General features: G+C 39.2%; 1 protein-coding gene across 3 annotated transcripts in view; it reads left to right on the top strand.

Annotated features, from left to right (window-relative positions):
* Window positions 1-17,090, top strand: part of MEIS1 (Meis homeobox 1) — a 132,259-nt gene that overhangs the window by 111,423 nt on the left and 3,746 nt on the right. For 2 of the 3 annotated variants that reach the window (XM_006778525.2, XM_006778526.2), the window contains exons 10-11: window positions 15,515-15,573; window positions 16,679-16,768. In XM_006778525.2, coding sequence (XP_006778588.1) covers window positions 15,515-15,573; window positions 16,679-16,768 — 149 coding nt within the window. Of the gene's footprint in view, window positions 1-15,514; window positions 15,574-16,678; window positions 16,769-17,056 lie in introns of all 3 variants that reach the window. The other variant, XM_006778527.2, reaches the window with a different exon arrangement.

Raw genomic sequence — 17,090 nt, 5'->3', positions numbered from 1 at the left:
AGTGACTTTTGCTTGCACTTCATTGCTTCGGATTTGGCAACTGTTCCAACTCTTCTAACAACTTGGTTTGTGGTAGAGAATTCCCCTCAGCTAACTCAACGTTATAAGAGATATTGCTTCTCTTATGTCGGGTGAATAATGACATTCCCATGTTTGATTTGAGTTTTTAACGGCTTATTAATTCCACCCACGCTTTCTGTTGAGGAGATAATAGATTTCTTTTTATTTAGGGTTTGGGTAGGAAATATGCTGCAAAAAAACTTGGGATAACCCAGATGATAGGATTACGTGAAGACTAAATAGGAGCATAACCACTGAAGTAAAATGGCTTTCATTTTACTCTATCATAATACAAATCACACCAAGCTTTTCTGAGCGCTTGTAAACATTTTTCCTGTATTGAGCATCAAGCTCAAGTTATTTCCTCCGGGAAATAACAATTTTTGAAAAGAATCTTCATTCCCTTTCACTTCATTTAGCCACAACATTTAAAAATTTGTCTTCCTTCCTGGATTTCTTAAAACTTGTTAACACACATGTACATTCTGTACAAACTATGAGTCACCGTTGAAGAGATTTAATAAAATGCTGAAGGGCAGGTTGGGTGCAGATCAGTCATCATTATTGGCAGCAACATGATGTATGAAAACACACAGTCTGAAAGTGAAAAATATAAACGCATGTCTGGTTGTTAGCTTGTCATAGAAACCCTGGCCAATGCAGCCATAAGTTAGGTTTTAACTGAAAAATGAGATGAAAAAAAGTTGGGTGCGTTGTAATGGTTCTTTCATCTCATTGCTGACCTGATTCTACGTTTATTTAACTGACATAGGTGATATATACTATCGGCCTTGGCTAACTAAGGTCGAAGCGTAGGGTGTTTGGGGGATGAAGAGAACAGAGATAATTTCAACAGTAACCTAAATATAAAATGAGACAGATTTGATTAAGAGAAAGTTTGAATTAAAAGGACTAGCTGTTATAATTTTTATATTGGGTTTACCTGCCAGAGTGAAAACAGGGAGGAGGAACCTGAAAATGACTGGTATTAGTACTTATAGGAATTGGGACCTAGGATGGAATGTGAAATGTATTAAATTTATTAGGTGAGACATCATGGGACAAGTCTGTGCCAATAATTTTTTTTGAGAATTCAGACAATAATGCAAATAATTTGGGTTAAAATATGTTTTTACCTAAATTATCTAAGTATTTGGGGTAACTGCATGGTTTTTAAATATCAACTTCCATAACTAATTGCCTAAATATTTCCATCTAGCATGCTGTGATACACTTACACTTGAAGCATACTAATTTTTGAAATATAGTATATGCTATAAATTTGTGTATTCTTCTTTCTTTGCTGCCTCACTTCCCATTATGGTTTGATCCAAAAATGATAAATAATAGCATCTGGGGTTTTGTCTCTTTGTTTTTCCATTGTTGTTGTGTTGTATTAGCAGTGAAAACGTGTTACTCATATGTTGAATATTGTAATCATTTAAACAGAAACTTCTTAAAATTTGAGATTAGATGGTTGTTTGAGTCTTTAACTATTTAGGTAGAACTTTAAAGAAAACACATACGTATCACCAGATAAGGACCGGGCCAGCTGTGGGTCTGCTTTGGCCGGCCTGTAGTGTGTGGGTTCTTGACTTTGTGCAGGAAAGATTGCATAGTACAAGCCCAGGTGATTTTGAGAGCATGTTTATTACAGGTGGGGGCAGTGAAACAAAGGAAGGACTTAGGGTAGAAGAAGCAACAGGAGAGAGCCACACACACACACACACACACACACACTCCACACACATGCACAGTTAACACTTGGTTCTTTTTTCTTCAGACCAACTTTATTTCTTTATGTCGAGAATGTGAGTGTAGAATTGTCAAATGAAAACTGCCTTATATGTGTCCACAGCAGTGTTGTAGACCTGGGAATTGCGCGTGATGAAAACGTGTGCCTGTGATTGTAACTTATTTGCCGGATGCCTCAGCAGAGTTCTAGCCGAGGGTGCGCTGAATACATTTTACATTTCTTTGTTTACTACTTCTCGTCCCAACATTTTCCCATTAAGGCTAAAGTAAGATGAATATTCCTTTACCCTCTAAGAAGGCAATACAGATTTTAGGGTGCAAGTCATACAATGTATGTGAAACACAGGATGTATGTGGAGAGAAAAAACACTGTCCAGCAGTCGGGTGCATACAATCCCGGGAGCATCCTGTCACCAAGGTGACACTTCATAGAAGTATCTCAGTGCCACCGGTCACAGGTTGAGTACATGCACCAGAGTTTCCTAGTTGCTTCATTTATTGCCTGCAAAACTGCAAAGCATTCAGGCATCACTTCCCATTCATTCCTAGTTGGGGGGAAATGTATGTTATCCCTAGAGATTTATGCCCCTGGCAGGTAAAAATGTAAACGTACTTTTTTAAAAATAGGATCTCCCTTATTATTATAAACAGATTCAACTGGTAAAGGTCAGGTTTCTTCCTGAGTTATGGTAATCATGGAGCAAATACTTTTATAAGTAATCAAAGATCCTATAAATATAGGTACCTGCACAGATGTAAATGTTAAAACATTCACAAATTATCCTTTCAACTTCTGTGATCTAAAAATCAATAGGGGGTCATAGGGTTTCATAGAATTGCTCTGTTTTTTCTCCCAACGTAATTTAATAATACATTTTACAGATGTTGTTTAAACATTAGCCACAGATTGTTTTGTCAATAAAACTAAACAGAGGCATGACACAAAAGCAGGAGAAACAGATGTAAAAGGAACAGGGCACCGTGCAAGGGGTACTGGGCCATTCGTTTGTTATTCGGCTACAGAATGAAAGTGCAGGGTGTATGGGTGTGGACTGATTCCCCTTGCCTAGGAATTACCTAGGGATGCACGACTTCACACACAAAAGGTAATTTTATTAAATAGGTGACTTAACATTTTCCCCTGAGAATTTAAGTGTAACCTACATTTAAGGTAGATTTCATAATAGATCAATGGAGTAACAGGTGCAGTATCCTTAAAGGAAGGAGCAGAAGGAGATATAAATATGAAAACCCTCCAGAACATTTTGGAATGGGTTGTTGTTCTTCCAGCCACAGTTAAGTGCTAAGCTTTTCACCTTGAGTGTCAATTCTAATAATATTACCTTTACAGGCGCTTACTCCGGGCTTAGATTACAGCAATCAGTAATACTCACTAGATAAAATACTGTCTAGTTGCTCATAAGAAAATATTGAAATCAGTCAAAAAATGTTTAGCTTGCATATTGCCTGAGACAGAGCTGGCGCGGGGCCAGGCAGGCAGGGTGTTGTTGGGAAAGCTGAGCAAATAGCTCGCAGGGAAAAGAGCTGTGAATTTAGAAACCTTCAGGTATTGTCATGTCAGAGAGTCTTAGGAGTTCAACGGAGACACTGCTTTTGTGTGCAGATTTTAAAAATGTACAACAAATAATCCTCTTTGAAAATGACTCTGTTAAGTAGAGTTTGTTGTAAGTTTCATGCCACAAATTCACTCAGAAGCCCCCCTCTCCCCACTCCATGTTAAATCCCATCCTTCATATTGTGAAAGATGGAAACCCTTGCGGAAGGGGTGGGTGTCGGCCCTCTGTTGGGTGCAAAAGGCCTGCCCTTCTTCCAGGGGACCTTGAGTGTAGGCGAGAAGAGAAATGGGAAGGAGCAGGAGGCAGGGAGCTGGGCCTGAAATCCAGGTCCCGTTTTGTGTTACCGCTGTCTCCTTCCGCTCGCATTCAAAGCCAGTGAGTTGGGAGTCAGTACCACCTGAGGGCGTTTTTCAGGACCGCTTAGGGCTGGGGTTCAAGGGAGGCCCAGAGTCGAGTGAGTTGGAAGACTGATGTGCCATCATGGGCCCCGTGCTTCTGAATACCTGTGACCCCTTTGAAGGCAGTGGGACCAGCGGCTGGGTTGTTGACGTTGAACACGGTGTGTAGATCAGCAGCACTGGCTGCAAGTCCTAATTAAGGCCCATCTGTTGTCGTCAGCGTCTTGGCACAAGCATTTGGTCTGAGAAATGGAAAGAACTCCTTACATGTCATGAGACCTGGCAGGGCTGGGCCCGACTCCCATGTCCTCGCAGAGAGCATGGGAAGTGAGGGGGCTGAGAGGTATCAGGGTCAAGGGGAAGAGCCCGCATCCACAGGTGGCTAAGGGACAAATTCCCCTGTGAACCCCATGACAACATACAACTTACACAGGGCGAGAAAGGGGAGGGGTTTTCTAGGCGAAAGAGCATTTCAAGTCAAAACATGTCATCTGTCCTCCCCTCTCCTCACCAATGAGATGCATGTCCTTGATCGCGTCACTCTATCTCTATGGCAACAGCTTCCTCCACCTTCAATGGTCAGGTAGGACTGATTATTGGGACTCGGCCTCTTCCCCCTCTAATGCTCTATGAGACTGTGTGCTAATTAATATGAATCAAAGAGGAGCAAGTTTAGTTCCGAATCTGATCCTGATCCCAACTTTACAGTGGGACTGGAAAAAAGAGCAGGTCCCTTGATAGAGAGACAAATAGGAAAGCTAATTAAAAGTTGTTATTTTTTTCTTTATCTGAAATAAGCAAATCAAGCCCGGTAAAATAAAGACTAGTTGAAATTAAACATTATCGCAAGACATGAAAACCATGTATGCTGTCATTTCAGGACTCCTAATAGAGACAAATCAGTTGTTTTTAGCCGTGTGCTGTGAGCCTATGAAGGGCATGACAGATAATAGCCTCGGAATTTCTGAAGTTCCTGCGCAGCAAAATTTGTTTTTTCCTCAGGCGTTCAATCTTCTCTTCCAGTAATTTTGTACATGACAAACTTTTTAGTGGGTGCATTAATAATCTATAAGTAATGGCTTGTCAGGTGTCAGTTAGATAAGATTAAAAGACTGTTTAAGCGTTATCCATGTGCTTGTTTGCATGCGTTTTATAGGTCAGGAGAAATAACTTTCTGAATTGCGGCTGTATGCACACACTGGGGTTTTTTGTGTTTTTCTTTTTTTTTTTTTTTTATTTCAGTCTCTCTCATTTGGCCCCGCTCCAGGTATACGTGGAAGAACTGTATTACGTTACATAAATCCTGCATGTAGGAGCAGATTGGAAACGCACCCTGTGTGAAGCAAGGGGACAAATGTCTCCGCTGTCTCCTGTGAGCTGGTTTTAGTGTCTCCAGCGTTCCTCTTCTTCTTCGGAGAGGAAACTTGGTCAGGGGAAGCAGCCTCTGCCCAGAGGGACCCTGAAGCTGAGGCATTCAGAGGTTCCTAGCAACTCAGGTTTAGGTCTATTCTTGTCAAATCTGCCTTAAGTGTGTTTACATACAGTTTGCCTTTCTGGTATTTTCTGCTTGCACAGACCTGATCTCCACCTATTTTGTGTCAACAGTTGCTGAGGCTGGTGTTGGGTGATTAACCATTGAGCACCGAAGCACCTCGCTGTGCCCACAGAGACCCCCCTCTCCCCTCTCACTTACATCATCATCTTGCTTCGGGCTGCGCCTACATAAAACAAACAGCATTTCTGAGTGGTTAGAAAGTCAGCCCGCGACATGAAAAAATGGGGCAAATGTTGCCTCTTTGTTGAATAAAACAATTTTCTCAGAAATGGCGTGGAGCCAGGGGCGCGGGGGAAGGAAGTGTTTCTGAGGGCCAACGTTGTCTTGGATCCGGGCCGCCTCGCTCCAGTGTGTGAATGCCTAGAGCTTTGTGTAAATGCTCAGCGTTTCATTCTGTTCCTGTTTTAATTTTTAAGGGGAAGGAGAACGTTAAAAAAAACCAACAACAACACGCACACACACACAACCCTCCAACAACATGGGTGCCTGCAACTTTGGCAAATACAGGGCTCCCCTGTTCGGTGCCCTCATCGTTGTTGATATTTTCCTCTTTCATTTATTTCCATTCTTACAGGGCCTTTCAGCCTGACCCATTAGTATGGGAAATAATGGACTCTATTGGGCTCTTGACACCTGAACAATAACAAATAAACGGAAAACCTTAATGGGTCCCCATCCTTGAGAGCTCCCCTTTTCCTTTTTACCCTCTTAACTGATGTGACCAAAGGGCCTAACGCCTCGCAAGATTAGATCCATCTCTGAAGAAGGAAAAGATATTTCCTTTCTCAAACACATTAACTCTTTCAGGCCTGTGGGGATTACTGGTCTTGGGTTCTAAATGTGGCTTAGCTCAAAAATGAATTTCGGGTCGTTTGAAAGATCTGGCTGAATATTGATCAAGTCACTGGTTTTCCAGAATAGCATATTGCCGAGGGATAGAAGTGACCAGTGCCGTGATTAAAAACATATGTAAGTGTCTACTGTTTTCTTTCTACTCTAGGATGCTGGTTTAAATGTACACCAGTATGTTTGAGGGGTGTTGTCTGGTTGAGGAACTTTCTTGGCCTGTATCCCTAGAACATCTGCTATGGCTGACTTTATTTGATCCCTAGTTTGGGTCAGAGTTCATATGTACTTGCAAAGGGCAGGGAGTAGTGGATGGTGAAAAGCTAATTGAAGGAACTGTACATGTCCAAAGATGTCAGATCTCAGCCCCCATGGCTGGTCACCTAGCAAGGCCGTATTCCCATCCTCAGGGCCAAGTCGGGGTGGGGGGCAGAACAGACATAATCAGAATCATTCCGAGTGAACGTAGCATAGAAAAGCTTACTGAGAATTAACTTCTGATTTTAGTCCTGTCATTTCTTTGGAAAGTGCAAATAACAAAGGGACATGGGATTTTGACATTTATCAAAAGGGGCCTGGATTAAAATTTTGGAAACCCTGGGCTATGGAGCCACAGAAGCGAAAGCTGGGTGGGATTGTATGCGTCATGTGACAGTTGAGGCTCAGGGCCTTACAACGTTACTCTGCCAATTAGAGGGGAGGGAAGGCTGATTCCTGCTCCAGCGCCTCTTCCAGTCCACCCTTACATATTTATTTTTAACAGCTTTCATTGGGATATAATTCACATACCATGCAAGTTACCCATTTAAAGTATACAATTCAATGGGTTTTTGTAGGAAGCTATCCCCACAGTCAACTTTAGAACGCTTTCACCACCTCAAAAAGAAACCCGGTACCCTTTATTTATCTTGTTTTAATTTTTTATTGGCGTAACATTGGTTAATAGTATTATATAAATTCCAGGTGTACCACATTATAATTTGATACCTGTATACTCTATTATCTGTACCCTTTAGCTAATATCCCATCCCACACTTCCATCCATCCTACCAGCTCCTGGCAACCATGAATCTACTTTCTGTCCCTATAGATTTGCCTATTCTGGATATTTCACATATATGTTACCATATGATATGTGGTCTTTTATGACTGGCTTTTTTCTCTTAGAATTTTATCTAATAAAGAGGGAATATGCTAATTGACCCTCATGCTGTTGCAAAAATGGTGGGGCCCACAGCCAATAAGGAGGGGATATGCTAATTGCTGCCCCACACTCAAAGATGGCAGCACCCACAGCCACAAGATGGCGGCGCCCAGTCTCCTCAGCTTCCCAGCCGCCCAGGGCTGCCCGAGGTACACATAACCAGGGCTGGCCGAGGCTTGCGCTGCCAGCAGTGGCAGCAGCAGAAGTGTGATGGAGCGTCACCTTCCCCTTACCGCTGGGGCACCTCCCGCCCCTGAGGGCTCCCGGACTGTGAGAGGGGGCAGGCTGGGCTGAGGGACCCCCCTCCAGAGCATGAATTTTCATGCACTGGACCTCTAGTAATGTTTTTAAATTTCCTCCACATTGTAAAAAGTGTCATCAGTACTTTGTTTTTATGGATAAATAATATTTGATTTTATGGATGTACCACATTTTATTCCTCCATGCATCGTTGGTGGACATTTGAATGGTTTCTACCTCTTGCTGCTATAAGCATTCATGTACAACTGTGTGTATTTTTGCATGCCATTAGGTATTTTTGAGAATCATAATAACACTGTCTCAACATACCCCTGTCTTTGGTTTTACAATTTTCAGAGCACTTGCCAGTATTTTGACTGTGATAATTGTGTGTAATATTGTACAGGGAAAAAGGTAGCCACTCATAAGTGGAATCCATCTTTTCCAAACTTTTTTTAGGGTGCCTTAGATGCCCATAAGCATTTTTCAAAGATTTGACATATTCTAAGAGGAGATCATTTTGTTTGTTTTAGTGTCTTTATTTAAAAATTTTTGTCATATACCTCAATTGAGATATTTTTGCCTTTTAGTGTAAGTGGTTCCATTTGTATTAGGGGGCTACATTTTGACATACATTGTGACATACATTACTGGGGTTTCAAGCCTTTCTAACTGAAACACAAATTACAATGAACATTCTAAGGAATAGAGACAAGCCCCCATTCAAGTCAAGTCATCTTCATTGTGGCGTTCTATAGCCTAACATGGCTGGTAAGAGTAGAAATCAAGCTAAATTTTGAGATATTCTCCCTTGGTATGAGTAGAGACTCCAGGCTAGAGAAGTTTGGGGTTGGTCAAGGCTTGGGAACTAAGGCAAATAAAGGAGAGATCCTAGAGAAAGGAAAGAGCTCACAGAGGTTAATAAAATTAAATGGGTTTCAGGAGTACAAATATATAATACATCATCTGTATATTGTATTGTGTGTTCATCACCCTAAGTCAAGTCTCCTTCCATCACCATTTATCCTTCCATTATCCTCTTTACCTCCCCCAACTTTCTTTTCCCTCCATAATCACCCATACTGTTGTCTATGAGTTTATATTTGTTTAGAATAAAAAAAAATCATGTTGCAATTTGCTTTCAAGGAAAAACTTCGTTTTATATAACCAAGTGATAAAATGTTTGGACATTATTTCAACATCGAAAGTTCAACATAATACATGGGTTTTGTGATTTCTTTGTGTAAAAATGTTCAACTAATTAGTGATTTCTTTTTACTGGTTGCTTTGAAAATTTTTTTATATGTAATTAACATCCTCAATTTCAGCCCTTTCTAGAGTAATTTGACAAATACACCCATCACTGAAGGGACTGCTGACTGATGGGCTTAGTGTGATTGGAGCAAATTCCAATATTATACTTCCAGGGTGGAAGGGGGGCAGGACCTGTGCTGCCTTCTCCCCTCCTGTCCACTCTCCTCCACCCTCACACACACAGATGATGTATTGCAGTCCTGGCACTGTCAGATCCTGGAGGAGCTTGAGAAACTAGAGAAAGGTGCCAAAAGCATGATTTCATAAGGTTTGACTTGAGATGGAGTCAACTTTCTTGAGCATCTTAAAATCACGTTTCATGAAATTTTATTTCGCAGTGAAAGGGAGTGTAGCAGGCTTGGACCCTGAAGACTGCCAGTTATGGATCGTTAAATCCAATAAGTGAATGTAAATCTAAAATGAAGAATTCCAACAGAAGATTTTGAAGTTGATTTCTTGTTTTAAAGGACAGAGCGTTATTTGGGAGATAGCTAGAACTCTTTCGCTGAAGGGTTTGTTTACAAGACAGGCCTTAAAGTTATTAGGAAATGCTGACTTTTAAAAAATGTAATATATATGGTTTTATTTAAATGACTGTGATAAAGTTGAAGGAAATGCTACGTTAAGGAAAATTTATGGACTAGAGAAAGGACAAAATTCTGGAATTCAGCAACTACCTTCCAATGTGACATTTTATAGTTGAAGATTTAATTCTATAGAAATATTTATAGAAATTACCAAAATGAATTATGTATCAATTAAGTATTATACTTGCATACTGTTTATTTTTAACTGAATAAAGAATAATGCATGCAGAAATCACCAGTTCTTATACTTAAAAATGCATGGTATTAGTTTTTATTATAAAGTATTAATATTAAAGTATTATTATTAAAGTATAGCTATTCCTAACTATAGCTAAATATTAATCAAACATGAGTATAATTTACACTTCCTTTGATGAATGGTATAGGTATAGAAGGCATTTTTACTAACATATCCTGCTATTTAATGAAATCTTTTCTTTAATATTAAGTTGATAATTTTAGCTTCTCGGGCATATGTGAGAGCATTGTAAAATGATATTCCTCCATATTAAATAGATACCCCCCATTCTTGCTGACTATTCACTTCTGCCCAGTTGGCAAGAAGCACTATGGGGATGACTGACAGTCATGTCATTGTTTAGAAACAGCAGCATTTTGATTTTCTGTGGTTCACCGTGTTGGCAGTGACTTGCTGAAGTAACAAAATGTGGACATCCCTTAATCATCAATGAATACAGTAGGCTGCAAACATTGAGTAATAGAATTAACTGAAGCAAGGTGAAAGTGCCTTTTCTGAAAGTGAGCAAGTCATTTTGTCTTATTTTTGTTGGTATTAGAGAACCATACAAGGAAGTATAAGGGAGTAAAAGTATAGGAAAGGGGCAAAGCTGTGTGGAAAAGTTGCCTGTGGCCTGGGAAAATGCACCTTGTATTTTGGTTCAGATGGATGCTCCCTACAATCTCTCCACCTTTCCTGGTTCTCACGGAGAGGAAACTAAACTTAGCCATCCAGTTCTGTGGGAAGGAACCAGGGCAAGGAGTGGAGGATAAACTAAAGGACAAAGGTCAACTTTAGAAAGCTGTTCTACCAGATCTTGCTCAGAAAGCTATTCAGGTATACAGAGGCTGAGAAGAAAAGGAGATAGGTGGGATTAGCAGAATGAAAAACTTTAAAAGCCTAATGATAAAAAAAATCTAGGGGGCCAAGAGAAGGAAGAATAAAGCAAGAATTCCTGTAGTGTTTTTTTTACAGTTTTCTCTTACGTCTTTAAACTAACAAACTTTTAAAAGAGACCTTATTATCAATCTGCAAAATTCTAAAGATTGTATGGAGTTGATGGATATATTTTATCTTAAACTACTTGGTGGTTGTTGAAGAATGCACATTTTATTGTACATTCCAATTGGAATTTTGTCATTTTCTTTTTTTATAAGTCAGGATTCATCTCCCATTCTCCTTGTCTGATTCCTATTTAAAAATTTAAAGAATAAAATGCAATTTGGAGATGATCCCCTGTGTAATGTTTTTGAAGATTTTGCTTCCCTTTTAACCCCCCATTTCCCCTTATTAGGACGTGTGTCCTAAACAAATAACTAAGTAAAAAGTAAAAAATATACCTTGATGTTCAGAATGTAATGTGAAAAGGCAAAAAGAATGTTTCCCAACCTGAAAGCACACTTCACTGAGAGGTTACCTTTTAATTGCCCAGTTTATGGCAAATGTGAGCTGCATTTTATGAAACCAAAGTGTGAAACTCCTTTCATGTCTTGTTGTCAGGTATTCCTGACAGTATACATCTGAATTTTAAGGGCTGTAATGGTTGGACATCAGTTGTAAAAGTTTTCTCTTATGTCTTTAAACTAACAAACTTTTAAAATAGACCTTATTATCAATCTGGAAAATTCTAAAGATTGTATGGAGTTGATGGATATATTTTATCTTCAACTACTTGGTGGTTGTTGGAGAATGCACATTTTATTGTACATTCAAATTGGAATTTTGTCATTTTCTTTTTTTATTTAGCTCTAAAAACACTTTCTTCTTATGTTCAAGCTCTAAAATATATTTATGTATTCATACATAACTGTTGATATATATTTGTACACACACATGTGAGCTTAAAATAAGTATTTTACTGATGCTTCTTGAAATGACAGTATTTTAAGAAGGAAATATGTTCATGTAAGTTCACATAAAATCTAAAGTTCTTTTTTTGGTTCAGTGTTTAGAAAATTCTTGATAATTTAGAATCTTCCACAATGGAAAGTAAAGCATTCTGTCACAAAAGCAGGGAGGATGAGACACGAGGTCAAAGGGCATTTTAGAAACAAACAGCTGGGCCAGTTTATTTAAACAGATACTGGGATGGGGGAACTGACCTCTGTTTGACTTATAGTGGGAGGAGCAAGAATGTCATTTTATTACTTTGCCCAGAAGGAAAATGTTTTTGTATCTGAATTCACCCCGAAGCCATCTAAACACATGGCTTTGCTGTACGTAGCATACTTCCAAAGAGAGTACATATAAGATAGTCTAGGATAATGATAAAATACACTAAAGAGAGGCAAATGTTCAGATGGTTTTAAGATCAAAGAGATCATGCTTTAAAAAAGAAAATATTTGGCTATTAGTTATTTTTAGGTAAAGATATCTGTCATGACCCCAGATAATAGTGTATTTCATATAAGTATAGGAATTATAATCTGGTAACATTCTGAGAGTTTATGATGTCCTGTATGAGCTGATAAGTTTTCAAAGATGAGAAGTTCCAAGTATGTAGTTTAGACAAAGTGATTAGGTGTTCTTGGGTTTTCAATGTTTTATTATTTTTATTTTATTTAATGAAATATCTTCATATCTACATATCCTAACGGTAGCCTACATCGGTGCTGTCAGTATTAACAACTGGTTATTGCCACCAAAAGAAAAGCAGCAGTACCTAGTACCTGGGGGCCCTTAGTTGAGAGGCTGTGGTGAGGTGTTTACTTGCTACCTGGGGACCAGAGCAGGGCTAGAGTAACAGCATTTCGTGTTGTCCACTGACGACCGTCAGAGGCACACAGACAAACCTCAGCGTAGTGAGCAGAGCATGGCCCAAATGATGAATGGACTCAACATCCTAGAACAACTCACATCCTAGAATGGCATTGTTAAGAATCACAGAGGTATAACCTAGGGAGAAGAGGGGAAAAGCCAATGGAGCATGATGGCTATGGTTTAAATATTTGAAAGCAATCCTGAAGAAGTAATATTTAAATTGTTTAAATTACCCCAAGAAGTTGTCCTGGTGAAAGCACTTTAGATCCAGTGAGGCAAAGCTGCTGACAGCTGCATGGTCTATGGAATGAGTGGGCTCTGAGGTAAGGTGGCAAGTATTGTATTAGAAACAGCCCAGCAGAGGTTACCCTCTTGATACCCATTACATGGGGATATCAGAGAGTGAAAGGGAGTCAGTGACCTAGCTAGGTGACCATTAAAGCCCCTTCCAAAACCGAGGTGTGATTTTTCTCTCATTCCTTGGGTTTAACAGTCATGGATTCAAACTTGAGTTGATTAATATGAATTGGTCTTTGGGAATCTGAATATACAGCTGTGAAAGAGGCAAGCTATGGAATATAGATAACTCAAGCCACCAAATCTTATTCATAGTTTTATCTCTGTCTATATACACTAGCAATACAGTCATCAAAATCCCCAATCTACAAAACGTTCGGTCATGCTTATTGGAATCAATGATAGAGTTGTTGCCAGTGTTGATTGGCTCAAAACCAGCTCATTTAAAAATATCTATGTACTTCAGAATATTCTAGATGGGTGGCACAGTAGTGGCCATGCTCTGTTTAGGACATTAGAGAGGCGGGTACTTGATACTATTCGCCAGCTGTCTGTCACTCAGCAAATTATTAACATCTCTTGGGTAACATGTGACCTCAAATAAGTCACTTAATTTATCAGAGCGGTGGCTTCGCGTTTGTTAAAAAGTGCTCTTCCTATTTTTATATAAATAGTATAAATCATATCCACAAAATATTATGTTTTTAAAAGGACTTTTAAAAAAGTTACCAGAGTTCCTTCACCCTAAGAGCCTGCAGACTATGAACAGTAGCAGTAGATAAAGAGTTGAGTGTTGGTCTCTTTACCTAGATTAGTTACTATGAAAATTACTTTTGGTATATGCAGAAAATTAATATTAAATAATTTTCTAATTGGTCATGCAGTGAAGGCAGATAATGAAAAGGCAGAATTTTTTTTCATTTTAATTGGTTATTTCACATGGTGTTGGTGCTACACCTGTGCTTATAATGAGAATGGAGAATTAATCTAACCTTCTGCTCACTGATTCCAATTTTCATGGTTTATACAAGATAATGATAACCTGATTTGCAACACAATTTGTTTTAGATCTGTGCTTTAAATATTTTTATTAGCAGTTCAGGAACTTCATATACAAGAACTGATATAATAAGTGTTACCAATAAGAGTTAGCACTAACAGTGTCCTTTTAGTTAGATTCCACTGTCATTATTTATTTTAATTACTTCTCAGACAATGGAAAGACATAGGAATGTAAGATATTGAGAATCTTCAAATGTCATGGAGTTTTCATTTTTTTAAAAAATATATTTTATTGATTTTTTACAGAGAGGAAGGGAGAGGGATAGAGAGTTAGAAACATCGATGAGAGAGAAGCATCGGTCAGCTGCCTCCTGCACATCTCCCACTGGGGATGTGCCCGCAACCAAGGTACATGCCCTTGACAGGAATCGAACCCGGGACCCTTGAGTCCGCAAGCCGATGCTCTATCCACTGAGCCAAACTGGTCAGGGCTTCATTTTTATTTTAAAAACCTGTCCCTGTCTGTTTAATGGTTTGTTTTGGGGGAATTATTTTCCTACCTGAAGAGGGGAGACTTACAAACTAGAATTCATACTGGACTGTGGATCCTTTAATTATTAATAGTGAATAATCAAACTTTTTACTGTATTTTTATGTGCGGCTCATGTTCAATATATTCAAATCTGAATTGAATTGAGAACTAAAAGCACTTTACTATTTCAGAATCCACTATGTCCTGTTCATTTCCTGTATTTGATATGTAAGTCTTAGTATTAGGCAGTACCTAGGGATCTTAAGAGTTAGAAATTTCATGAGCATGACTTTGGAGAGCTTGTATTAACCACTTTTTTATTTTTCCAGTGGCTAATCACTTTTGTACGGGCAACAAAAGTTGTATAAAGTAAATCTTATTAAGACACTTAAGTGACTTAAATATCTTAATAAGAGGTTTATTATAAATTTTCAGGTTTAGCTGGAGAAAGCAAGATTATAAGTTCAATTACTGTATAGCTGTGACCTCGCCTTGACCTCAGACTTTACATAAAGAGCAAAAAAAAAAAAGCCACCCCAAGAAATCTCTAAAAGGAATGCGTTTCTCTGAAGTCCCCAGCAGTGTGAGTTAGTGGTGATAAACTCCAGACATTCCCTCATTTGATGGTGTGCTGCCTTCCCAGTTCATTATCTTAATAGTGGGCATTAAAATAGAATTAGGTTTGCAAGAGGTAGGGAAGGTTTCGACAAAAATTGTAAAAAAGAAGTCGGAGAACATAAGAATGAAATGTCACTAATTAGAAGAGGTAACGGATGCCCTTATGGACATCTCGCGCTCCCCACCAAATATCCCCCCCTTGCAATTGAAAAGAGTGGTGGCTGGTATTGTTTCCTGAAAATTCTGCTAATTCCCCCATGAAAAGATGAAATGGAAGTGTCCAACTGCGGTAAAACAGGCAAACATAAATCAACTCAGAAACCCCAGCCTGTGTACTCAAAGGTCACTGGGGGTTACAGGTTTTGCAGCATTTGAAACTGCACAGTGAGCGGGGGAGAGCCACTCTCTCTGCCAGGATCTCACTTTGCTCTTACTGTGATCCATCTTCTCTTCCTCCACCTCCCCCCATTGCTTTTTTGGGTTTTGTTTTGTTTTAAGGAATAATGATTTGCTCTACTTTCTTGGTTACAGGTTTATTAATGCCCGGAGAAGAATAGTGCAGCCCATGATAGACCAATCCAACCGAGCAGGCAAGTCCCCCATAGTGACTGTATTCAAGTCACGCAAGCGAAAACCATCCTCAAGCCATTCACCGGGAGGTCCGATACCTGGTAAATAAACTGGGAGTGAGTGCTAGGAGCGCCTGGCAATTAAAATGAAACCGGTTTAGTTTCATAACAACACTAATCAATTTAACATCATTATAAAAACGTTTGGAGAAGGTGGAAAAAAAAGAAAAGTAGCTCTTAAATCATTACAATGCTCAGTTACAATATTCTTTGTACACATTCAATATATTAATGTGATTTTTTTTCTGAGTTTGCCTTCCCAGCTCTTTCTGCTACTATGACCACTCCCTGGTGCATGGCTTGGTGTGGAATTGCTGTAAACTTTATTACCTGTCAAAAGGGCAAAGGGGTCAGGATCGCTTGTGGGACTCAGTAAAGTTCAAAGACATTCAATGAGGTAGAGCTTTTGTGTGCTTTAATAACCCAAGGCAGCTTACTTCTGAAGCAGCTTTTCATGTACAGTTAAAACATGGGATTCAGGTAGTGGTATAAATACACGATTCCTTTTCTCAGGCCTTCTCCTGTTAATATTCATCTTCTGGTGTTCAACTTTTTTTAAAAAATAGCTTTTTGTGTTTTAATCAGAGCTTAAAATGGCAACACGTCTATGGGATCACAACTTGCAGATCTAAAAATCCAAGAAACATCTTTCTAGGATTTATTTTTGTATTATAATATACCAATGAAATTAACAACAGTATTTACGAGGGGCTGATGTGAATCTATACTTTCTTTACAAAACACTCTCTCATCTCAGTGAGCACTATGAAAAACCGTGGTAAACACCACATGGAGTCACTACATATTTAGTCATATTCCCATAATTTTTTTCCCCTTGAAACAACTATTGTGTGATCGCCAGACAAAACCCCAAACATGACCTTTTTGTATCTTCACTATTCTTTGAACAGTGTTTTAAAACTTGGTCACAGGTATGTAGAGCTGAAATTTAACTTGGAGTGTTTTAAAATTTTATCTGCCTGGTATGTTCTCTCTCTCTCTCTCTCTCTCTCTCTTTTCTGTCTTGGAGACTGTTATTAAGAACCTGTGTTCTGCACTTTTGTAGTAAGTCAAGGAACACCTTATAACCCCGATGGACAGCCAATGGGAGGTTTCGTAATGGACGGTCAGCAACACATGGGCATCAGGGCACCAGGTAAGACTGCTTTGTGGTTGCTCCTCATTTGTAACTCCAAGAGTGTCACCCCCCATCAGCCCAGGTAAAGTCACTTCATCCTTTGCTGTTATCTCAAGCTGCCTGCCTTGCCTGCCATCTGTGCATCTAAGATATTGCAGAGGGGAAGCCAGGATCTTTACGCACTGAAGATCTCACTGTTTCTCAACCCTCTGGAACCTGTTTTTTTTTTTTTTAAGGGTCTTTTGGCACTATCTGTTGACTTTGCTCATTTTCTGGCCTCTTCTTGGATTTTTATCTCCCTTCTAGGACCTATGAGTGGAATGGGCATGAATATGGGCAT

Source organism: Myotis davidii, unplaced genomic scaffold (genome assembly GCF_000327345.1).
Source record: "Myotis davidii unplaced genomic scaffold, ASM32734v1 scaffold6, whole genome shotgun sequence".
Lineage (NCBI taxonomy): Eukaryota > Metazoa > Chordata > Mammalia > Chiroptera > Vespertilionidae > Myotis > Myotis davidii.
The sequence above is the reverse complement of the archived record's forward strand: the minus strand, read 5'-3'. Positions and strand labels throughout refer to the sequence as shown.